This window comes from Oncorhynchus mykiss, chromosome 15, assembly GCF_013265735.2.
Source record: "Oncorhynchus mykiss isolate Arlee chromosome 15, USDA_OmykA_1.1, whole genome shotgun sequence".
Lineage (NCBI taxonomy): Eukaryota > Metazoa > Chordata > Actinopteri > Salmoniformes > Salmonidae > Oncorhynchus > Oncorhynchus mykiss.
Window position 1 is genome coordinate 78,786,262 of NC_048579.1, and position 25,146 is coordinate 78,811,407.

The following is a 25,146-nucleotide window of genomic DNA, read 5'->3' on the forward strand; positions in this document are numbered from 1 at the left end:
ACGAGCGATGCATGTATATGCATTTTGTCTGGTTGTTGTGTGGAAGACATGGCTCCCAGGGTGGAGAGGAGACTGACCCCCCGCTCTCCCAGGGTGGAGAGGAGACTGACCCACCCCCGCTCTCCCAGGGTGGAGAGGAGACTGACCCCCCCCCCCCGCTCTCCCAGGGTGGAGAGGAGACTGACCCCCCCGCTCTCCCAGGGGAGAGGAGACTGACCCACCCCCGCTCTCCCAGGGTGGAGAGGAGACTGTAGTGGGAACTGACCCCCCCTCTCCCAGGGTGGAGAGGAGACTGACCCCCCCCCCCCCCCCCGCTCTCCCAGGGTGGAGAGGAGACTGACCCACCCCCTCTCCCAGGGTGGAGAGGAGACTGACCCCCTGCTCTCCCAGGGCGGAGAGGAGACTGACCCCCCCCCCCCCCCTCTCCCAGGGTGGAGAGGAGACTGACCCCCCCCCCCCCCCCCTCTCCCAGGGTGGAGGAGGAGACTGACCCCCTGCTCTCCCAGGGTGGAGAGGAGACTGACCCCCCCCCTCTCCCAGGGTGGAGAGGAGACTGACCCCCTGCTCTCCCAGGGTGGAGAGGAGACTGACCCCCCCCTCTCCCAGGGTGGAGAGGAGACTGACCCCCCCCCCCCGCACTCCAGGGTGGAGAGTAGACTGTGCTCTGGTCTATAGTAGTGGACTATATAGGGAATAGGGTTCTGGTCTATTGTAATGCACTATGTAGGGAATAGGGCTCTGGTCTATAGTAGTGTACTATATAGGGAATAGGACTCTGGTCTAAAGTAGTGCACTATATAGGGAATAGGGCTCTGGTCTAAAGTAGTGCACTATATAGGCAATAGGGCTCTGGTCTAAAGTAGTGTACTATATAGGGAATAGGGCTCTGGTTTAAAGTAGTGCACTATATAGAGAATAGGGCTCTGGTCTATAGTAGTGTACTATATAGGGAATAGGGCTCTGGTCTATAGTAGTGTACTATATAGGGAATAGGGCTCTGGTCTAAAGTAGTGCACTATATAGGGAATAGGGCTCTGGTCTATAGTAGTGGACTATATAGGAAATAGGGCTCTGGTCTAAAGTAGTGCACTATATAGGGAATAGGGCTCTGGTCTAAAGTAGTGCACTATATAGGAAATAGGGCTCTGGTCTAAAGTAGTGCACTATATAGGAAATAGGGCTCTGGTCTATAGTAGTGTACTATATAGGGAATAGGGCTCTGGTCTAAAGTAGTGCACTATATAGGGAATAGGGCTCTGGTCTAAAGTAGTGCACTATATAGGAAATAGGGCTCTGGTCTAAAGTAGTGCACTATATAGGAAATAGGGCTCTGGTCTAAAGTAGTGCACTATATAGGGAATAGGGCCCTGGTCTAAAGTAGTGCACTATATAGGGAATAGGGCTCTGGTTTAAAGTAGTGTACTATATAGGGAATAGGGCTCTGGTCTAAAGTAGTGCACTATATAGGGAATAGGGCCCTGGTCTAAAGTAGTGCACTATATAGGGAATAGGGTTCTGGTCTAAAGTAGTGCACTATATAGGGATCTGGTCTAAAGTAGTGCACTATATAGGGTTCTGGTCTAAAGTAGTGCACTATATAGGGTTCTGGTCTAAAGTAGTGCACTATATAGGGTTCTGGTCTAAAGTAGTGCACTATATAGGAAATAGGGCTCTGGTCTATAGTAGTGCACTATATAGCGAATAGGGCCCTGGTCTAAAGTAGTGCACTATATAGGGAATAGGGCTCTGGTCTAAAGTAGTGCACTATATAGGGAATAGGGCTCTGGTCTATAGTAGTGCACTATATAGGGAATAGGGCTCTGGTCTATAGTAGTGCACTATATAGGGAATAGGGCTCTGGTCTATAGTAGTGCACTATATAGGGAATAGGGCTCTGGTCTATAGTAGTGCACTATATAGGGAATAGGGTTCTGGTCTAAAGTAGTGTACTATATAGGGAATAGGGCTCTGGTCTAAAGTAGTGTACTATATAGGGAATAGGGCTCTGGTCTAAAGTAGTGTACTATATAGGGAATAGGGCTCTGATCTAAAGTAGTGCACTATATAGGGAATAGGGAACACTTCGAGGACCAATGTCTATAGTCACCATCTCTGTCAATGTAATTAGGCTATATAACGGTATGATGTGACGTTCATAATTAAAGTGTGTGTGTGTGTGTGTGTGTCCTCTTAGATCTGGAATATCAAACAGATGATCAAGCTGACCCAAGAGCACTTAGAGGCACTACTGGACAAGTTTGGAGGAGAATGTAACCCCCCGTCCATATACCTTGAGGTGAGTTACCCTGTGAGGAGGAGGATGTACCCCTCTGTCCATATACCTGGAGGTGAGTTACCCTGTGAGGAGGAGGATGTACCCCTCTGTCCATATACCTGAAGGTGAGTTACCCTGTGAGGAGGAGGATGTACCCCTCCGTCCATATACCTGGAGGTGAGTTACCCTGTGAGGAGGAGGATGTAACCCCCCGTCCATATACCTGGAGGTGAGTTACCCTGTGAGGAGGAGGGTAACTCCTTTTATGTTTGAGGTTCTTGAAAGTAGCCACCCTGTGCCTTGAAGACAGCCTTGCACACTCTTGGCATTCTCTCAACCAGCTTCATGAGGTAGTCACTTGGAATGAATTTCAATTATCTTGTGTGCCTTGTTAAGTTAGTTTGTGGAATTTTTTCCCTTAATGCGTTTGAGCCAATCAGTTGTGTTGTGACAAGTTAGGGGTGGTATACAAAAGATAGCCCTATTTGGTAAAACACCAAGTCCATATTATGGCAAGGACAGCTGAAATAAGCAAAGAGAAACGACAGTCCATCATTACTGTAAGACATGAAGGTCAGTCAATACGGAACATTTCAAGAACTTTGAAAGTTTCTTCAAGTGCAGTCTCAAAAACCATCAAGCGCTATGATGAAACTGGCTCTCATGAGGACCGCCACAGGAATGGAAGACCCAGAGTTACCTCTGCTGCAGAGGATATGTTCATTGGAGTTAACTGGCTCTCATGAGGACCGCCACAGGAATGGAAGACCCAGAGTTACCTCTGCTGCAGAGGATACGTTCATTAGAGTTAACTGGCTCTCATGAGGACCGCCACAGGAAAGGAAGACCCCGAGTTACCTCTGCTGCAGAGGATATGTTCATTAGAGTTAACTGGCTCTCATGAGGACCGCCACAGGAAAGGAAGTCCCAGAGTTACCTCTGCTGCAGAGGATACGTTTATTAGAGTTAACTGGCTCTCATGAGGACCGCCACAGGAAAGGAAGACCCCGAGTTACCTCTGCTGCAGAGGATACGTTCATTAGAGTTAACTGGCTCTCATGAGGACCACCACAGGAAAGGAAGACCCAGAGTTACCTCTGCTGCAGAGGATACGTTCATTAGAGTGAACTGCATCTCAAATTGCAGCCCAAATAAATGCTTCACAGAGTTCAAGTAACAGACGCATCTCAACATCAACTGTTCAGAGGAGACTGTGTGAATCAGGACTTCATGGTTGAATTGCTACAAAGAAACCACTACTAAAGGACACCAATAAGAAGAGACAGTATTGTTGGGCCAGAAACCACTACTAAAGGACACCAATAAGAAGAAGAGACTTGCTTGGGCCAAGAAACACAATGGACATTAGATTGGTGGAAATCTGTCCTTTGGTCTGATGAGTCCAAATTTGAGATTTTTGGTTCCAACCGCCGGGTCTTTATGAGACCAGAGTAGGTGAACGGATGATCTCTGCATGTGTGGTTCCCACCGTGAAGCATGGAAGAGGAGGTGTGATTGTGTGGGGGTGCTTTGCTGGCGCCACTGTCTGATTTATTTCGATTTCAAGGTGTCTTAACTAGCATGGCTACCACAGCATTCTGCAGCGATATACCATCCCATCTGGTTTGGGCTTAGTCCCACTATCATTTGTTTTTCAACAGGACAATGACCCAACAGACCTCCAGGCTGTTGTAAGGGCTATTTGACCAAGAAGGAGAGTGATAGAGTGCCGCATCAGATGACCTGGCCTCCACAATCACCTGACCTCAACCCAATTGAGATAGTTTGGGATGAGTTGGACCGCAGAGTGAAGGAATACAAGTGCTCAGCATATGTGGGAACTCCTTCAAGACTGTTGGAAAAGCATTCCAGGTGAAGCTGAGAGAATGCCAAGAGTGTGCAAAGCTGTCATCATGGCAAAAGGTGGCTACTTTGAAGAATCTAAAATATATTTTGATTTTGTTTAACACTTTTTGGGTTACTACATGATTCCATATGTGTTATTTCATAGTTTTGATGTCTTCACTATTATTCTACCATCTAGAAAATAGTAAAACGTGGAATGAGTAGGTGGTGTCCAAACCTTTGACTGGTTATGGATGGATGGATGTTTAAAAAATGTGTGTATTGTCTCTGTAGGCCTATGAGGAGTACACCAGTAAGCTGTGTGTGTGTTGTCTCTGTAGGCCTATGAGGAGTACACCAGTAAGCTGTGTGTGTGTGTTGTCGCTGTAGGCCTATGAGGAGTACCCCAGTAAGCTGTGTGTGTGTGTTGTCTCTGTAGGCCTATGAGGAGTACACCAGTAAGCTGGACGCTCTGCAGCAGAGGGAGCAGCAGCTCCTGGAGGCCATGGGGAACGGGACTGACTTCTACTCCTCCTCCCCTACGCCTCCTTCCCTCCTGGATGGGGGTTTGAGCTGTTCTGGGGGATCCGGGGGCACCCAGTTCCTTCTCCCCTCCGCCCCCAACACCCTGGCTGTCCTCCAGACCCCTACAGACGGACGGGCCAATCCCCGCTCCCCTCAGAAACCCATCGTCAGGGTGTTCCTGCCCAATAAACAGCGGACCGTGGTGAGTAAGGGGTGGTTATAATACATATACCTCCTGGTGTAGAAGGTGGGAGGGGTTAGGGTGGCTGTGGGCGGGGTTAGGGTGGGAGGGGTTAGGGTGGCTGTGGGAGGGGTTGGTGTAGGCTGTGGGAGGGGTTAGGGTGTGAGGGGTTGGTGTAGGCTATGGGAGGGGTTAGGGTGGCTGTGGGAGGGGAGAGTTAGGGAGAGATATTAGACAATAGTTGGGGAGAGATGGCCTGTTTTAATTATATTAGACAGTAGTTAGGGAGAGATGGCCTGTATTGATGACACTAGACGGTAGTTAGGGAGAGATGGCCTGTATTGATGACACTAGACGGTAGTTAGGGAGAGATGGCCTGTATTGATGATATTAGACAGTAGTTAGGGAGAGATGGCCTGTATTGATGACACTAGACGGTAGTTAGGGAGAGATGGCCTGTATTGGTGATATTAGACAGTAGTTGGGGAGAGATGGCCTGTATTGATGATATTAGACAGTAGTTGGGGAGAGATGGCCTGTATTGATGATATTAGACAGTAGTTAGGGAGATGGCCTGTATTGATGACACTAGACAGTAGTTGGGGAGAGATGGCCTGTATTGATGATATTAGACAGTAGTTAGGGAGATGGCCTGTATTGATGACACTAGACAGTAGTTAGGGAGAGATGGCCTGTATTGATGACACTAGACAGTAGTTAGGGAGAGATGTCCTGTATTGATGACACTAGACAGTAGTTGGGGAGAGATGGCCTGTATTGATGACACTAGACAGTAGTTAGGGAGAGATGTCCTGTATTGATGACACTAGACAGTAGTTAGGGAGAGATGTCCTGTATTGATGACAGTAGTTAGGGGGAGATGGCCTGTATTGATGACATTGGACAGTAGTTAGGGAGAGATGGCCTGTATTGATGACAGTAATTAGGGAGAGATGGCCTGTATTGATGACAGTAATTAGGGAGAGATGGCCTGTATTGGTGATATTAGACAGTAATTAGGGAGAGATGGCCTGTATTGGTGATATTAGACAGTAGTTAGGGAGAGATGGCCTGTATTGGTGATATTAGACTGTAATTAGGGAGAGATGTCCTGTATTGATGATATTAGACAGTAGTTGGGGAGAGATGGCCTGTATTGATGACATTGGACAGTAGTTAGGGAGAGATGGCCTGGGCCTCTGCCTTGCAGGTGGCAGCGTACTCTCATTAGACAGTAGTTGGGGAGAGATGTCCTGGGCCTCTGCTGTGCAGGTGGCAGCGTACTCTCATTAGACAGTAGTTAGGGAGAGATGTCCTGGGCCTCTGCTGTGCAGGTGGCAGCGTACTCTCATTAGACAGTAGTTAGGGAGAGATGTCCTGGGCCTCTGCTGTGCAGGTGGCAGCGTACTCTCATTAGACAGTAGTTAGGGAGAGATGTCCTGGGCCTCTGCTGTGCAGGTGGCAGCGTACTCTCATTAGACAGTAGTTAGGGAGAGATGTCCTGGGCCTCTGCTGTGCAGGTGGCAGCGTACTCTCATTAGACAGTAGTTAGGGAGAGATGTCCTGGGCCTCTGCTGTGCAGGTGGCAGCATACTCTCATTAGACAGTAGTTAGGGAGAGATGTCCTGGGCCTCTGCTGTGCAGGTGGCAGCGTACTCTCATTAGACAGTAGTTGGGGAGAGATGTCCTGGGCCTCTGCTGTGCAGGTGGCAGCGTACTCTCATTAGACAGTAGTTAGGGAGAGATGTCCTGGGCCTCTGCTGTGCAGGTGGCAGCGTACTCTCATTAGACAGTAGTTAGGGAGAGATGTCCTGGGCCTCTGCTGTGCAGGTGGCAGCGTACTCTCATTAGACAGTAGTTAGGGAGAGATGGCCTGTATTGATGACAGTAGTTAGGGAGAGATGTCCTGGGCCTCTGCTGTGCAGGTGGCAGCGTACTCTCATTAGACAGTAGTTGGGGAGAGATGTCCTGGGCCTCTGCTGTGCAGGTGGCAGCGTACTGTCATTAGACAGTAATTAGGGAGAGATGGCCTGGGCCTCTGCCTTGCAGTTGGCAGCGTACTCTCATTAGACAGTAGTTAGGGAGAGATGTCCTGGGCCTCTGCTGTGCAGGTGGCAGCGTACTCTCATTAGACAGTAGTTAGGGAGAGATGTCCTGTATTGATGACAGTAGTTGGGGAGAGATGTCCTGGGCCTCTGCTGTGCAGGTGGCAGCGTACTCTCATTAGACAGTAGTTGGGGAGAGATGTCCTGGGCCTCTGCTGTGCAGGTGGCAGCATACTCTCATTAGACAGTAGTTAGGGAGAGATGTCCTGGGCCTCTGCTGTGCAGGTGGCAGCGTACTCTCATTAGACAGTAGTTAGGGAGAGATGTCCTGGGCCTCTGCTGTGCAGGTGGCAGCGTACTCTCATTAGACAGTAGTTGGGGAGAGATGTCCTGGGCCTCTGCTGTGCAGGTGGCAGCGTACTCTCATTAGACAGTAGTTGGGGAGAGATGTCCTGGGCCTCTGCTGTGCAGGTGGCAGCGTACTCTCATTAGACAGTAGTTAGGGAGAGATGTCCTGGGCCTCTGCTGTGCAGGTGGCAGCGTACTCTCATTAGACAGTAGTTAGGGAGAGATGTCCTGGGCCTCTGCTGTGCAGGTGGCAGCGTACTCTCATTAGACAGTAGTTAGGGAGAGATGGCCTGGGCCTCTGCTGTGCAGGTGGCAGCGTACTCTCATTAGACAGTAGTTAGGGAGAGATGTCCTGTATTGATGACAGTAGTTGGGGAGAGATGTCCTGGGCCTCTGCTGTGCAGGTGGCAGCGTACTCTCATTAGACAGTAGTTGGGGAGAGATGTCCTGGGCCTCTGCTGTGCAGGTGGCAGCGTACTCTCATTAGACAGTAGTTAGGGAGAGATGTCCTGGGCCTCTGCTGTGCAGGTGGCAGCGTACTCTCATTAGACAGTAGTTAGGGAGAGATGTTCTGGGCCTCTGCTGTGCAGGTGGCAGCGTACTCTCATTAGACAGTAGTTAGGGAGAGATGGCCTGTATTGGTGAAATTAGACAGTAGTTAGGGAGAGATGGCCTGTATTGATGACATTAGACAGTAGTTAGGGAGAGATGGCCTGTATTGATGACATTAGACAGTAGTTAGGGAGAGATGTCCTGGGCCTCTGCTGTGCAGGTGGCAGCGTACTCTCATTAGACAGTAGTTAGGGAGAGATGGCCTGTATTGATGACATTGGACAGTAGTTAGGGAGAGATGTCCTGGGCCTCTGCTGTGCAGGTGGCAGCGTACTCTCATTAGACAGTAGTTAGGGAGAGATGTCCTGGGCCTCTGCTGTGCAGGTGGCAGCATACTCTCATTAGACAGTAGTTAGGGAGAGATGTCCTGGGCCTCTGCTGTGCAGGTGGCAGCGTACTCTCATTAGACAGTAGTTGGGGAGAGATGTCCTGGGCCTCTGCTGTGCAGGTGGCAGCGTACTCTCATTAGACAGTAGTTAGGGAGAGATGTCCTGGGCCTCTGCTGTGCAGGTGGCAGCGTACTCTCATTAGACAGTAGTTAGGGAGAGATGTCCTGGGCCTCTGCTGTGCAGGTGGCAGCGTACTCTCATTAGACAGTAGTTAGGGAGAGATGGCCTGTATTGATGACAGTAGTTAGGGAGAGATGTCCTGGGCCTCTGCTGTGCAGGTGGCAGCGTACTCTCATTAGACAGTAGTTGGGGAGAGATGTCCTGGGCCTCTGCTGTGCAGGTGGCAGCGTACTGTCATTAGACAGTAATTAGGGAGAGATGGCCTGGGCCTCTGCCTTGCAGTTGGCAGCGCACTCTCATTAGACAGTAGTTAGGGAGAGATGTCCTGGGCCTCTGCTGTGCAGGTGGCAGCGTACTCTCATTAGACAGTAGTTAGGGAGAGATGTCCTGTATTGATGACAGTAGTTGGGGAGAGATGTCCTGGGCCTCTGCTGTGCAGGTGGCAGCGTACTCTCATTAGACAGTAGTTGGGGAGAGATGTCCTGGGCCTCTGCTGTGCAGGTGGCAGCATACTCTCATTAGACAGTAGTTAGGGAGAGATGTCCTGGGCCTCTGCTGTGCAGGTGGCAGCGTACTCTCATTAGACAGTAGTTAGGGAGAGATGTCCTGGGCCTCTGCTGTGCAGGTGGCAGCGTACTCTCATTAGACAGTAGTTGGGGAGAGATGTCCTGGGCCTCTGCTGTGCAGGTGGCAGCGTACTCTCATTAGACAGTAGTTGGGGAGAGATGTCCTGGGCCTCTGCTGTGCAGGTGGCAGCGTACTCTCATTAGACAGTAGTTAGGGAGAGATGTCCTGGGCCTCTGCTGTGCAGGTGGCAGCGTACTCTCATTAGACAGTAGTTAGGGAGAGATGTCCTGGGCCTCTGCTGTGCAGGTGGCAGCGTACTCTCATTAGACAGTAGTTAGGGAGAGATGGCCTGGGCCTCTGCTGTGCAGGTGGCAGCGTACTCTCATTAGACAGTAGTTAGGGAGAGATGTCCTGTATTGATGACAGTAGTTGGGGAGAGATGTCCTGGGCCTCTGCTGTGCAGGTGGCAGCGTACTCTCATTAGACAGTAGTTGGGGAGAGATGTCCTGGGCCTCTGCTGTGCAGGTGGCAGCGTACTCTCATTAGACAGTAGTTAGGGAGAGATGTCCTGGGCCTCTGCTGTGCAGGTGGCAGCGTACTCTCATTAGACAGTAGTTAGGGAGAGATGTTCTGGGCCTCTGCTGTGCAGGTGGCAGCGTACTCTCATTAGACAGTAGTTAGGGAGAGATGGCCTGTATTGGTGAAATTAGACAGTAGTTAGGGAGAGATGGCCTGTATTGATGACATTAGACAGTAGTTAGGGAGAGATGGCCTGTATTGATGACATTAGACAGTAGTTAGGGAGAGATGTCCTGGGCCTCTGCTGTGCAGGTGGCAGCGTACTCTCATTAGACAGTAGTTAGGGAGAGATGGCCTGTATTGATGACATTGGACAGTAGTTAGGGAGAGATGTCCTGGGCCTCTGCTGTGCAGGTGGCAGCGTACTCTCATTAGACAGTAGTTAGGGAGAGATGTCCTGTATTGATGACAGTAGTTGGGGAGAGATGTCCTGGGCCTCTGCTGTGCAGGTGGCAGCGTACTCTCATTAGACAGTAGTTGGGGAGAGATGTCCTGGGCCTCTGCTGTGCAGGTGGCAGCGTACTCTCATTAGACAGTAGTTGGGGAGAGATGTCCTGGGCCTCTGCTGTGCAGGTGGCAGCGTACTCTCATTAGACAGTAGTTAGGGAGAGATGTCCTGGGCCTCTGCTGTGCAGGTGGCAGCGTACTCTCATTAGACAGTAGTTGGGGAGAGATGTCCTGGGCCTCTGCTGTGCAGGTGGCAGCGTACTCTCATTAGACAGTAGTTGGGGAGAGATGTCCTGGGCCTCTGCTGTGCAGGTGGCAGCGTACTCTCATTAGACAGTAATTAGGGAGAGATGTCCTGGGCCTCTGCTGTGCAGGTGGCAGCGTACTCTCATTAGACAGTAGTTAGGGAGAGATGTTCTGGGCCTCTGCTGTGCAGGTGGCAGCGTACTCTCATTAGACAGTAGTTAGGGAGAGATGGCCTGTATTGGTGAAATTAGACAGTAGTTAGGGAGAGATGGCCTGTCTTGATGACATTAGACAGTAGTTAGGGAGAGATGGCCTGTATTGATGACATTAGACAGTAGTTAGGGAGAGATGTCCTGGGCCTCTGCTGTGCAGGTGGCAGCGTACTCTCATTAGACAGTAGTTAGGGAGAGATGTCCTGGGCCTCTGCTGTGCAGGTGGCAGCGTACTCTCATTAGACAGTAGTTAGGGAGAGATGGCCTGTATTGATGACATTGGACAGTAGTTAGGGAGAGATGTCCTGGGCCTCTGCTGTGCAGGTGGCAGCGTACTCTCATTAGACAGTAGTTAGGGAGAGATGTCCTGGGCCTCTGCTGTGCAGGTGGCAGCGTACTCTCATTAGACAGTAGTTAGGGAGAGATGTCCTGGGCCTCTGCTGTGCAGGTGGCAGCGTACTCTCATTAGACAGTAGTTAGGGAGAGATGTCCTGGGCCTCTGCTGTGCAGGTGGCAACGTACTCTCATTAGACAGTAGTTAGGGAGAGATGTCCTGTATTGATGACATTAGACAGTAGTTAGGGAGAGATGTCCTGGGCCTCTGCTGTGCAGGTGGCAGCGTACTCTCATTAGACAGTAGTTAGGGAGAGATGTCCTGGGCCTCTGCTGTGCAGGTGGCAGCGTACTCTCATTAGACAGTAGTTGGGGAGAGATGTCCTGGGCCTCTGCTGTGCAGGTGGCAGCGTACTCTCATTAGACAGTAGTTAGGGAGAGATGTCCTGGGCCTCTGCTGTGCAGGTGGCAGCGTACTCTCATTAGACAGTAGTTGGGGAGAGATGTCCTGGGCCTCTGCTGTGCAGGTGGCAGCGTACTCTCATTAGACAGTAGTTAGGGAGAGATGTCCTGGGCCTCTGCTGTGCAGGTGGCAGCGTACTCTCATTAGACAGTAGTTAGGGAGAGATGTCCTGGGCCTCTGCTGTGCAGGTGGCAGCGTACTCTCATTAGACAGTAGTTGGGGAGAGATGTCCTGGGCCTCTGCTGTGCAGGTGGCAGCGTACTCTCATTAGACAGTAGTTGGGGAGAGATGTCCTGGGCCTCTGCTGTGCAGGTGGCAGCGTACTCTCATTAGACAGTAGTTAGGGAGAGATGTCCTGGGCCTCTGCTGTGCAGGTGGCAGCGTACTCTCATTAGACAGTAGTTGGGGAGAGATGTCCTGGGCCTCTGCTGTGCAGGTGGCAGCGTACTCTCATTAGACAGTAGTTAGGGAGAGATGTCCTGGGCCTCTGCTGTGCAGGTGGCAGCGTACTCTCATTAGACAGTAGTTAGGGAGAGATGTCCTGGGCCTCTGCTGTGCAGGTGGCAGCGTACTCTCATTAGACAGTAGTTAGGGAGAGATGTCCTGGGCCTCTGCTGTGCAGGTGGCAGCGTACTCTCATTAGACAGTAGTTAGGGAGAGATGTCCTGGGCCTCTGCTGTGCAGGTGGCAGCGTACTCTCATTAGACAGTAGTTAGGGAGAGATGTCCTGGGCCTCTGCTGTGCAGGTGGCAGCGTACTCTCATTAGACAGTAGTTAGGGAGAGATGTCCTGGGCCTCTGCTGTGCAGGTGGCAGCGTACTCTCATTAGACAGTAGTTAGGGAGAGATGTCCTGGGCCTCTGCTGTGCAGGTGGCAGCGTACTCTCATTAGACAGTAGTTAGGGAGAGATGTCCTGGGCCTCTGCTGTGCAGGTGGCAGCGTACTCTCATTAGACAGTAGTTAGGGAGAGATGTCCTGGGCCTCTGCTGTGCAGGTGGCAGCGTACTCTCATTAGACAGTAGTTAGGGAGAGATGTCCTGGGCCTCTGCTGTGCAGGTGGCAGCGTACTCTCATTAGACAGTAGTTAGGGAGAGATGTCCTGGGCCTCTGCTGTGCAGGTGGCAGCGTACTCTCATTAGACAGTAGTTGGGGAGAGATGTCCTGGGCCTCTGCTGTGCAGGTGGCAGCATACTCTCATTAGACAGTAGTTAGGGAGAGATGTCCTGGGCCTCTGCTGTGCAGGTGGCAGCGTACTCTCATTAGACAGTAGTTGGGGAGAGATGTCCTGGGCCTCTGCTGTGCAGGTGGCAGCGTACTCTCATTAGACAGTAGTTAGGGAGAGATGTCCTGGGCCTCTGCTGTGCAGGTGGCAGCGTACTCTCATTAGACAGTAGTTAGGGAGAGATGTCCTGGGCCTCTGCTGTGCAGGTGGCAGCGTACTCTCATTAGACAGTAGTTGGGGAGAGATGTCCTGGGCCTCTGCTGTGCAGGTGGCAGCGTACTCTCATTAGACAGTAGTTAGGGAGAGATGTCCTGGGCCTCTGCTGTGCAGGTGGCAGCGTACTCTCATTAGACAGTAGTTGGGGAGAGATGTCCTGGGCCTCTGCTGTGCAGGTGGCAGCGTACTCTCATTAGACAGTAGTTGGGGAGAGATGTCCTGGGCCTCTGCTGTGCAGGTGGCAGCATACTCTCATTAGACAGTAGTTGGGGAGAGATGTCCTGGGCCTCTGCTGTGCAGGTGGCAGCGTACTCTCATTAGACAGTAGTTAGGGAGAGATGTCCTGGGCCTCTGCTGTGCAGGTGGCAGCGTACTCTCATTAGACAGTAGTTGGGGAGAGATGTCCTGGGCCTCTGCTGTGCAGGTGGCAGCGTACTCTCATTAGACAGTAGTTAGGGAGAGATGTCCTGGGCCTCTGCTGTGCAGGTGGCAGCGTACTCTCATTAGACAGTAGTTAGGGAGAGATGTCCTGGGCCTCTGCTGTGCAGGTGGCAGCGTACTCTCATTAGACAGTAGTTAGGGAGAGATGTCCTGGGCCTCTGCTGTGCAGGTGGCAGCGTACTCTCATTAGACAGTAGTTAGGGAGAGATGTCCTGGGCCTCTGCTGTGCAGGTGGCAGCGTACTCTCATTAGACAGTAGTTAGGGAGAGATGTCCTGGGCCTCTGCTGTGCAGGTGGCAGCGTACTCTCATTAGACAGTAGTTAGGGAGAGATGTCCTGGGCCTCTGCTGTGCAGGTGGCAGCGTACTCTCATTAGACAGTAGTTAGGGAGAGATGTCCTGGGCCTCTGCTGTGCAGGTGGCAGCGTACTCTCATTAGACAGTAGTTAGGGAGAGATGTCCTGGGCCTCTGCTGTGCAGGTGGCAGCGTACTCTCATTAGACAGTAGTTAGGGAGAGATGTCCTGGGCCTCTGCTGTGCAGGTGGCAGCGTACTCTCATTAGACAGTAGTTAGGGAGAGATGTCCTGGGCCTCTGCTGTGCAGGTGGCAGCGTACTCTCATTAGACAGTAGTTAGGGAGAGATGTCCTGGGCCTCTGCTGTGCAGGTGGCAGCGTACTCTCATTAGACAGTAGTTGGGGAGAGATGTCCTGGGCCTCTGCTGTGCAGGTGGCAGCATACTCTCATTAGACAGTAGTTAGGGAGAGATGTCCTGGGCCTCTGCTGTGCAGGTGGCAGCGTACTCTCATTAGACAGTAGTTGGGGAGAGATGTCCTGGGCCTCTGCTGTGCAGGTGGCAGCGTACTCTCATTAGACAGTAGTTAGGGAGAGATGTCCTGGGCCTCTGCTGTGCAGGTGGCAGCGTACTCTCATTAGACAGTAGTTAGGGAGAGATGTCCTGGGCCTCTGCTGTGCAGGTGGCAGCGTACTCTCATTAGACAGTAGTTGGGGAGAGATGTCCTGGGCCTCTGCTGTGCAGGTGGCAGCGTACTCTCATTAGACAGTAGTTAGGGAGAGATGTCCTGGGCCTCTGCTGTGCAGGTGGCAGCGTACTCTCATTAGACAGTAGTTAGGGAGAGATGTCCTGGGCCTCTGCTGTGCAGGTGGCAGCGTACTCTCATTAGACAGTAGTTGGGGAGAGATGTCCTGGGCCTCTGCTGTGCAGGTGGCAGCGTACTCTCATTAGACAGTAGTTGGGGAGAGATGTCCTGGGCCTCTGCTGTGCAGGTGGCAGCGTACTCTCATTAGACAGTAGTTAGGGAGAGATGTCCTGGGCCTCTGCTGTGCAGGTGGCAGCGTACTCTCATTAGACAGTAGTTGGGGAGAGATGTCCTGGGCCTCTGCTGTGCAGGTGGCAGCGTACTCTCATTAGACAGTAGTTAGGGAGAGATGTCCTGGGCCTCTGCTGTGCAGGTGGCAGCGTACTCTCATTAGACAGTAGTTAGGGAGAGATGTCCTGGGCCTCTGCTGTGCAGGTGGCAGCGTACTCTCATTAGACAGTAGTTAGGGAGAGATGTCCTGGGCCTCTGCTGTGCAGGTGGCAGCGTACTCTCATTAGACAGTAGTTAGGGAGAGATGTCCTGGGCCTCTGCTGTGCAGGTGGCAGCGTACTCTCATTAGACAGTAGTTAGGGAGAGATGTCCTGGGCCTCTGCTGTGCAGGTGGCAGCGTACTCTCATTAGACAGTAGTTAGGGAGAGATGTCCTGGGCCTCTGCTGTGCAGGTGGCAGCGTACTCTCATTAGACAGTAGTTAGGGAGAGATGTCCTGGGCCTCTGCTGTGCAGGTGGCAGCGTACTCTCATTAGACAGTAGTTAGGGAGAGATGTCCTGGGCCTCTGCTGTGCAGGTGGCAGCGTACTCTCATTAGACAGTAGTTAGGGAGAGATGTCCTGGGCCTCTGCTGTGCAGGTGGCAGCGTACTCTCATTAGACAGTAGTTAGGGAGAGATGTCCTGGGCCTCTGCTGTGCAGGTGGCAGCGTACTCTCATTAGACAGTAGTTAGGGAGAGATGTCCTGGGCCTCTGCTGTGCAGGTGGCAGCGTACTCTCGATCTCTGTAATTGTTTCGCTCTTTATTGCGTTGATGCATTTCTTCATCGTATGTTACGTCAGTTTTAAAAACCACAGCCTTTTGCCATAATTACAACACCAACCTCCTCGGCGTTGTTTTCTACATGTAGTTTCCTGTTTTCTTTACTGGAAGGTCAAGTCTTCATTAGAAGTGTCATGCTACATAAAGGGGAGGATGTGGCCTAAAGTACAGATGACTTAAGCTACAGGATTTAGGGTTGTGATGCTAGGCTATTAGCTCGTTGACGATAATAAGCGCACAGTTCTGTTGACGTCCGTGTGATTGGAGCCCAGTCTGTGTCTTGGTAGATGTACTCTTGGTTCTCTACTGTAATGCTGTGACCTACTCCTCCCATTCTATCCTTCAACATGACATTGAACCAATGAGGAGGAGTGTTGTCACCGGATCAGAATGCTGTTTTTGAACAGTAAATCTTTATTGATATTTTTTTTTAAAATGTTTTATTAAAAACTGGGTAAATCAAGATGTATACTAGGTCTTTATTCTCAGTACAGGTGAATGCATATTATTCAATAGGAGTGTGACATGCATTGAGTTATTCAGCTTGTTTTTAGCTGATTTCATACACAGATAACCAACAAACCCTTCCCGTTTAGGACTAAGTGGTATCTTCTTGCATTGTAAAGTGTCCGAGCCTGTCGGGACGGTTTCAACATCTCTACACCGTTTTAAAAATATACTTTCCAACTTCAGAAATGAGCCGGATCACATCGCACGGAGCGAAGACGTCAGTTCAACGTCTAGTTTTCATTTACTTTTGGTTGAGTTGTCAACTGATGTGAATTCAATGTGACATTTTAAAAATTACAAAAAATGTATGTTATTTTAATTTAAAAGTTAGGTGGTCCACAGTAAAAACGAGTCCTATATCGACATTACCTGAAAGGCCACTCAGCAAGGAAGTAGCCACTGCTCCAAAACCGCCATAAAAAAGCCAGACTGCACATGGGGACAATGATTGTACTTTTTGGAGAAATGTCCTCTGGTCTGATGAAACAAAAATAGAACTGTTTGGCCATAATGACCATTGTTATGTTTGGAGGAAAAAGGGGGAGGATTGCAAGCCGAAGAACACCATCCCAACCGTGATGCACGGGGGTGGCAGCATCATATTGTGGGGGTGCTTTGCTGCAGTAGGGACTGGTGCACTTCACAAAATAGATGGCATCATGAGGAAAGAAAATTATGTGGATATATTGAAGCAACATCTCAAGACATCAGTCAGGAAGTTAAAGCTTCGTCACAAATGGGTCTTCCAAATGGACAATGACCCCAAGCATACTTCCAAAGTTGTGGTAAAATGGCTTAAGGACAACAAAGTCAAGGTATTGGAGTGGCCATCACAAAGCCCTGACCTCAATCCTATAGAACATTTGTGGGCAGAACTGAAAAAGCGTGTGTGAGCAAGAAGGCCAACAATCCTGACTCAGTTACACCAGCTCTGTCAGGAGGAATGGGCCAAAATTCACCCAACTTATTGTGGGAAGCTTGTGGAAGGCTGCCTGAAACGTTTGACCCAAGTTAAACAATTTAAAGGCAATGCTACCAAATACTAATTGAGTGTATGTACACTTCGGAATTTGATGAAAGAAATAAAAGCTGAAATCATTCTCTCTACTATTATTCTGACATTTCACATTCTTAAAATAAAGTGGTGATCCTAACTGACCTAAAACAGTTTAAAAAAAAAAAAATTTTTACTAGGATTAATGTCGTTCCACTTCATGATTGTGTCCCACTTGTTGTTGATTCTTCACAAAAAATACAGTTTTATATCTTTATGTTTGAAGCCTGAAATGTGGCAAAAGGTCGCAAAGTTCAAGGGGGCCGAATACTTTCGCAAGGCACTGTATGTAGTTCTAGTTGTGTGTGGTCTATACCTGCTGTTCAGTCTCTGAAACTAACTGTATGGTTCCTCTCGGTCTGTCCCAGGTCCCAGCCCGCTGTGGCATGACGGTCAGAGACTCTCTGAAGAAGGCTTTAATGATGAGGGGACTAATCCCTGAATGCTGTGCTGTCTACAGGATACAGGATGGGTAAGATATATACACATATATACACACACACACACACACACACACACACACACACACACACACACACACACACACACACACACACACACACGTGTCTTTTACATTTCACATTCTGTCAATTGAAGCTCCTGTACAACTTTGTAATCATTTCAGAACAGTGGAGATCAGTAAGGGGTCAATGTACAGTCCCACCGTAAGGGGTCAATGTACAGTCCCACTGTTAAGGGGTCAATGTACAGTCCCACTGTTAAGGGGTCAATGTACAGTCCCACTGTAAGGGGTCAATGTACAGTCCCACTGTAAGGGGTCAATGTGCAGTCCCACTGTAAGGGGTCAATGTGCAGTCCCACTGTAAGGGGTCAATGTGCAGTCCCACTGTAAGGGGTCAATGTGCAGTTCCACTGAATGGGGTCAATGTGCAGTCCCACTGTAAGGGGTCATTGTGCAGTCCCACTGTAAGGGGTCAATGTACAGTCCCACGGTAAGGGGTCAATGTACAGTCCCACGGTAAGGGGTCAATGTACAGTCCCACGGTAAGGGGTCAATGTACAGTCCCACGGTAAGGGGTCAATGTACAGTCCCACTGTAAGGGGTCAATGTACAGTCCCACTGTAAGGGGTCAATGTACAGTCCCACACTTGCACAATTCAGTTTATTTTATTGTACTTTGTTGTACAAGGTAAATCATTGAGAACACATTCTCTTTCACAACAACAACCCACACATGTGTACTAAACTCGACCACAACCCAGTGAACTCCTCTTCCTGTCACCTGTCTCAGAGAGAAGAAGCCTCTTGGCTGGGACACAGACATCTCCTGGCTGACAGGGGAGGAGCTACACGTGGAAGTGCTGGAGAACGTTCCTCTGACCACACACAACTTTGTGAGTATGACTTGAAACTATGGAATTGGTACTAGAATTTCATATGACTGGGCAGGGGTGCAGCCTGGGAGGGCATGGGCCCACCTACTTGGCAGCCAGGCCCACACACTTGGGAGTCAGGCCCAGCCAATCAGAATGAGTTTTTCCCCACAAAAGAGCTTTATTACAGACAAAAATACCCCTCGGGCTTATTGTAGAGAAAGCAACATTACATTTTCTGTCAACAGTTCTGGTGGACAATCCTGCAGTTAGAATGTCAATTGCACACTCCAAAACTTGAGACATCTGTGTCATTGTGCTGTGTGACAAAACTGCAAAACAAATTAAGTGGCCTTTTACACAGATGAGTGGTCTTTCCATCTCCATGGACAGAAGGTACCCGTCACTAGTTACTGACGTTCCCGATCTATTTTCTAACCGTCTCTGTCTCTCTCTCTCTGTTTCTGTCTGTTCGCCCAGGTGAGGAAGACGTTTTTTACGTTGGCCTTCTGCGATTTTTGCCGGAAGCTTCTGTTCCAGGGGTTCCGATGTCAGACGTGTGGCTATAAGTTCCACCAGCGTTGCAGCACGGAGGTGCCGCTCATGTGTGTCAACTACGACCAGCTAGAGTGAGTCCCCGAGACGGACGTTAGCTTGACCTGTCCCCGAGACAGACATTAGCTTGACCTGATCTGCCCCTTCAGCTTATTGCTAGTGTCCCAGTTCTATCCTGTATGTTGGGTCTCTGCTAGTGTCCCAGTTCTATCCTGTATGTTGGGTCTCTAGTGTCCCAGTTCTATCCTGTATGTTGGGTCTCTGCTAGTGTCCCAGTTCTATCCTGTATGTTGGGTCCCCGAGACGGACATTAGCTTGACCTGTCCCCGAGACGGACATTAGCTTGACCTGTCCCCGAGATGGACATTAGCTTGACCTGTCCCCGAGACGGACGTTAGCTTGACCTGTCCCCGATACGGACGTTAGCTTGACCTGTCCCCGATACGGACGTTAGCTTGACCTGTCCCCGATACGGACGTTAGCTTGACCTGTCCCCGAGACTGAAGTTAGCTTGACCTGTCCCCGAGACGTTAGTTAGCTTGACCTGTCCCCGATACGGACGTTAGCTTGACCTGTCCCCGAGACGGACGTTAGCTTGACCTGTCCCCGAGACGGACGTTAGCTTGACCTGTCCCCGAGACGGACGTTAGCTTGACCTGTCCCCGAGACGGACATTAGCTTGACCTGTCTCCGAGACAGACATTAGCTTGACCTGTCTCCGAGACAGACATTAGCTTGACCTGTCCCCGAGACGGACATTAGCTTGACCTGTCCCCGAGACGGACATTAGCTTGACCTGTCCCCGAGACGGACATTAGCTTGACCTGTCCCCGAGACGGACATTAGCTTGACCTGTCCCCGAGATGGACATTAGCTTGACCTGTCCCCGAGACGGACATTAGCTTGACCTGTCCCCGAGACGGACGTTAGCTTGACCTGTCCCCGAGACGGACGTTAGCTTGACCTGTCCCCGAGACGGACGTTAGCTTGACCTGTCCCCGAGACAGACATTAGCTTGACCTGATCTGCCCCTTCAGCTTATTGCTAGTGTCCCAGTTCTATCCTGTATGTTGGGTCTCTGCTAGTGTCCCAGTTCTATCCTGTATGTTGGGTCTCTAGTGTCCCAGTTCTATCCTGTATGTTGGGTCTCTGCTAGTGTCCCAGTTCTATCCTGTATGTTGGGTCTCTAGTGTCCCAGTTCTATCCTGTATGTTGGGTCTCTGCTAGTGTCCCAGTTCTATCCTGTATGTTGGGTCTCTAGTGTCCCAGTTCTATCCTGTATGTTGGGTCTCTGCTAGTGTCCCAGTTCTATCCTGTATGTTGGGTCTCTAGTGTCCCAGTTCTATCCTGTATGTTGGGTCTCTGCTAGTGTCCCAGTTATATCCTGTATGTTGGGTCTCTAGTGTCCCAGTTATATCCTGTATGTTGGGTCTCTAGTGTCCCAGTTCTATCCTGTATGTTGGGTCTCTGCTAGTGTCCCAGTTCTATCCTGTATGTTGGGTCTCTGCTAGTGTCCCAGTTCTATCCTGTATGTTGGGTCTCTGCTAGTGTCACAGTTCTATCCTGTATGTTGGGTCTCTGCTAGTGTCCCAGTTCTATCCTGTATGTTGGGTCTCTAGTGTCCCAGTTCTATCCTGTATGTTGGGTCTCTAGTGTCCCAGTTCTATCCTGTATGTTGTGTCTCTAGTGTCCCAGTTCTATCCTGTATGTTGGGTCTCTGCTAGTGTCCCAGTTCTATCCTGTATGTTGGGTCTCTAGTGTCCCAGTTCTATCCTGTATGTTGGGTCTCTAGTGTCCCAGTTCTATCCTGTATATTGGGTCTCTGCTAGTGTCCCAGTTCTATCCTGTATGTTGGGTCTCTAGTGTCCCAGTTCTATCCTGTATGTTGGGTCTCTAGTGTCCCAGTTCTATCCTGTATGTTAGGTCTCTAGTGTCCCAGTTCCATCCTGTATGTTGGGTCTTTGCTAGTGTCCCAGTTCTATCCTGTATGTTGGGTCTCTGCTAGTGTCCCAGTTCTATCCTGTATGTTGGGTCTCTGCTAGTGTCCCAGTTCTATCCTGTATGTTGGGTCTCTAGCGTCCCAGTTCCATCCTGTATGTTGGGTCTCTGCTAGTGTCCCAGTTCTATCCTGTATGTTGGGTCTCTAGTGTCCCAGTTCTATCCTGTATGTTGGGTCTCTGCTAGTGTCCCAGTTCTATCCTGTATGTTGGGTCTCTGCTAGTGTCCCAGTTCTATCCTGTATGTTGGGTCTCTGCTAGTGTCCCAGTTCTATCCTGTATGTTGGGTCTCTAGTGTCCCAGTTCTATCCTGTATGTTGGGTCTCTAGTGTCCCAGTTCTATCCTGTATGTTGGGTCTCTGCTAGTGTCCCAGTTCTATCCTGTATGTTGGGTCTCTAGTGTCCCAGTTCTATCCTGTATGTTGGGTCTCTGTTGCAGTTTGCTGCTGGTGTCGAAGTTCTTTGAGCACCACCCCATCACCCAGGAGGAGGTGTCGTCAGAGGGCACCACCCCGGTGTCCGAGGCCTACCCGTCACTGCCCCCGTCCGACTCCACCGGGTGAGTCTCACAGCTGTCCTGATCCCATTCTCACCTCGGCACAGTTGACGGAAAGGAGACGAGGAGAGAGGAGATGACCCACATGTCCCCAGTGAGATGACCCACATGTCCCCAGTGAGATGTCCCACATGTCCCCAGTGAGATGTCCCACATGTCCCCAGTGAGATGTCCCACATGTCCCCAGTGAGATGTCCCACATGTCCCCAGTGAGATGACCCACATGTCCCCAGTGAGATGACCCACATGTCCCCAGTGAGATGACCCTCATGTCCCCAGTGAGATGACCCTCATGTCCCCAGTGAGATGACCCTCATGTCCCCAGTGAGATGACCCTCCCCTCTTAACCGCTCTCTGACCCCCAGGTCCCTGTGCCACGCCAGTGTGTCCCCGTCCAAGTCCATCCCTATCCCCCAGAATTTCAGGCCCGGAGAAGAGGACCACAGGAACCAGTTTGGACAGAGAGACCGCTCGTCCTCCGCTCCCAACGTCCACATCAACACCATCGAACCCGTCAACATAGACGTGAGTCCAATATCCCCTTTTGTCTGTGTGTCTGATGGCTCAGGCACTCCCCCTGCTGGAGACAAGTAGTACTGCTACTGTAGAATGTGTATGTGGCAGTACTAGTGAAGGGGGTGCTCATCTTGGTCGAGTCGTGTTCTGTAATTCTTGGCCAAATACAACATAGTAATCATACCTCTTATTTTAACTAGGCAAGTCGGGTTAAGAACAAATTCTTATATACGTTGACGGCCTACCACCGTCCAAACCCGGACGACGCTGGTCCTATGGAACTCCCTATCACGGACTGTTGTGATACAGCCTGGAATCGAACCAGGGTGTCTGTAGTGACGCCTCTAGCTCTGAGATGTAGTGCCTTAGACCGCTGCAACACTCGGGAGCCCCTTAAAGAGGAAATTACAGCGGTTTTTTTTAGCAACGTGAGATCTTAGTCTTTTCATATTCACCCCAGGAAGAACAGTGCCTCTTTTATGGTCATTTCACGTTTTCATAAAATTATAGAATGTTTTGGGCATTTGTGAAAATTCTGTAGCAATATAGTGGGAAAGTGGCTGTGCGTTTGGACGACTCATAGACACTGCAGTAAATAAAACATCTGTCTTGTCCAGGACCAGTCTACGCAGACTGGTGTCCCATAGCCAATCAGAACTACAGTAGGCTTATATACAAACAAGCCGTTTGCACAGAGGCCTGTCATCATTCACTATGAACTGGACTGTGTGTTTACAGGAAGTAGCTTGCAGCACGACTAGATCAATAGAACACATTCACCAAAATACACCTGAAATGAATTTCTGTAAATATGTAAATATCAGGGAGTCCTCTTACATTTGGGAACTTTACAGTCCTGTTGATCAAACAACCATGAAAAGGCATTATCTCTCCCTCAGTTGTACACATCAACAAGATCAACAGCTAATGCTAGCCAGAGAAAGATGAGCTAACATCTAACGAAGTAACATTTTTAAATAAACCCTCTAAAACTTTTTTACCTAATTTGGCTGTCAAAATTACACTGATAAACGATGGGGAATTGTAGCCTCCTCGTCTTTCTGCAGTTTGCCTGCCAACAATGCAAGGCTTGTCCCCAACCAAGCACACAAGCCAACTGGCTAAAGTTGGCTAGCCTAGCTAGCTACTTCCAGACACAAATTAGTAACTTTACTCTGACAATTTGACTCCACCAACCAAGCACACAAGCGAACTGGCTAAAGTTGGCTAGCTAGCTAGCTACTTCCAGACACAGCAGAGCTGTTTACATGTTACCGAGAGCGTTCTTGACTAACTATGACTTTCTCTTCCTACGTTTACTGACCCCGGGTTAAACTCAGCAGGTGTTTCACGTTGGTAAATTCATCAGTTATTCTCTGAATTTACGAATGCGAGAGATATGCTAACTGGATAACGCGTTCTAGTTCTTGCTAGCTTTACCCAATGACACCTGCATCTCTAGCCGTGTATATAGCCACCAAAAAACAAGATGACGGAAGAGTCAGTCACTCACCCACTCTTCCAATGACATGGTATCCTCCTAGCAGCTAGCTCGCTAGCTAACGTTAGGCTCCGTGTTTTTAGCTCGCTAGCTAACGTTAGGCTCCGTGTTTTTAGCTCGCTAGCTAACGTTAGGCTCCGTGTTTGTTAGCTCGCTACATAACTAGATACGCTAGCCTATCAGCCATGTTATTGCTGACTTGTGATCATTTGGCCTTGCTAGTTTTGATTTATATTGTCATTCTCAACCTTAATTACATTCATCTGATTTTTGTTTTTGTCCATAATATTGTGCCATTGAAACTGAGACAGTGCATTCCTTATGGTATCAGGCCCGCTGTGATTTACAACCCGATAGCAATATGTTTTGGGACTACCAAGAAATGTATTAGTATATTATATTAATCATACATTGAACTACATCCACCTGTTCTGCCATCAATGCCTTTTAGTGTACATCATAACATTTAGAGTCAAATAATATTATTATTATTATTATTATTATTATTATTATTACCTATTTTTAAAACCTTTTTAATAAAGTTGGTTTTGTATACATAAACTGGGAATTTTATATTTTTTGATATAATATATAATTTTATGAAAACAGTGTTGACTGTTTTCATATCTGCAAAAGTGTTATACAAGCTACCAAGATATAACCCAATCTGTAGCGTTTATCTGGAATCTGAGATGACTAGCAGTCTTCACAGTATTGTGATTCTCTATTATTTCCTCTCTCGCTCTCGCGCTCTCTCTCGCGCTCTCTCTGTCCCTCTCTGTCCCTCTGTCTCTCTCTGTCTCTGTCTGTCTCTCTCTCTCTCTTTCTCTGTCTGTCTCTCTCTCTGTCTCTCTGTCTGTGTCTCTCTGTCTCTGTGTCTCTCTCTCTCTGTCTCTTTCTTTCTTTCAGGACTTGATTCGAGACCAAGGTTTACAGAGATCAGAAGGAGGTAAGGAAGCTATCATCATCACTAATTCAATCAACAAGTCCCCCCACCACCACCACCACCACCCCCATATCCTGCATCTGTGTTCTCTTTCTCTCTTGTTTTACAAGGTCCTCGAAACTCATTTTGTCCAGTCAGAATTCTAATTCTACTAGTCTTGTTGATGCATATTTAGAATATTTGTCCTTAGACTGTAAAACTCTGTCCCTTTTTTAAGGAGACTTCCCCTTTAAGAGAGCCATCTACCCTTTTTATTCCCCTAACATTCTCTGATTTCTACTGCCCATCCATGCTCCCTCTGAAAGAGTGTAGACTACTTACTATAGGGCCAGTCTCAAATGGTACCCTAGTCCCTATCTAGTGCACTACTTTTCGCCAGTGAAAATGTGTGGAAAAACTCCCTAACTTTCTACTGGTCCACGGAGACAGATTCATGCATTCTCCTCATTGGCACTCATTGGGCTCTGGCCAGAAGTAGAGCACAGTACAGTGACTAGGCGTCCATTTTTGATCGGGCCTACAGTAGGTACCATAGAGAAGTGGGCCCAGTAGCTGGTCTTCAGGGCCAGTGATCCTGCTGTGTCTGTCTCTCTTTCCCGCCCTCCTGCAGCCCCCCCCTTGCAGACCCACCCACCCGCCCGCTGCTTGAGGAAGCACCGAACACGGATCTCAAGCCCCCTCCTATACTCCTACCCCAATGACATAGTCTTTGATTTTGAGTCCGAGCCTGTGTTCCGAGGTAGCTAGGCCTCTGTGGCGTGCCTCTGTGTGTGGTATTGTGGTGTGTGTGTGTATTGTGGTGATGTGTGTGTGTGTGTCCTCACCTCCCACCTGTGTTTTGGCCCTCCACTGTCTGTCTGTGTTTCGCTCTTCACTCTCTTTCCTTATGTTTTCTCTCACTACCATAATCCCTCACACTGTCACTACCGACCCCCCCCCCCCCCCCTCTGCTTCCAAAAC

The 25,146-nt window shown here is 49.6% G+C and overlaps 1 protein-coding gene across 4 annotated transcripts in view; it reads left to right on the forward strand.

Annotated features, from left to right (window-relative positions):
* Positions 1–25,146, forward strand: part of LOC118938871 (serine/threonine-protein kinase B-raf-like) — a 46,535-nt gene that overhangs the window by 6,061 nt on the left and 15,328 nt on the right. For 2 of the 4 annotated variants that reach the window (XM_036945468.1, XM_036945466.1), the window contains exons 2-10: positions 2,195–2,296; positions 4,560–4,847; positions 17,149–17,252; positions 18,034–18,136; positions 18,596–18,744; positions 21,107–21,226; positions 21,589–21,748; positions 24,150–24,189; positions 24,797–24,925. In XM_036945468.1, coding sequence (XP_036801363.1) covers positions 2,195–2,296; positions 4,560–4,847; positions 17,149–17,252; positions 18,034–18,136; positions 18,596–18,744; positions 21,107–21,226; positions 21,589–21,748; positions 24,150–24,189; positions 24,797–24,925 — 1,195 coding nt within the window. Of the gene's footprint in view, positions 1–2,194; positions 2,297–2,453; positions 2,505–4,559; positions 4,848–17,148; positions 17,253–18,033; positions 18,137–18,595; positions 18,745–21,106; positions 21,227–21,588; positions 21,749–24,149; positions 24,190–24,796; positions 24,926–25,146 lie in introns of those variants that run through there. The other 2 variants (XM_036945469.1, XM_036945467.1) reach the window with 2 other exon arrangements.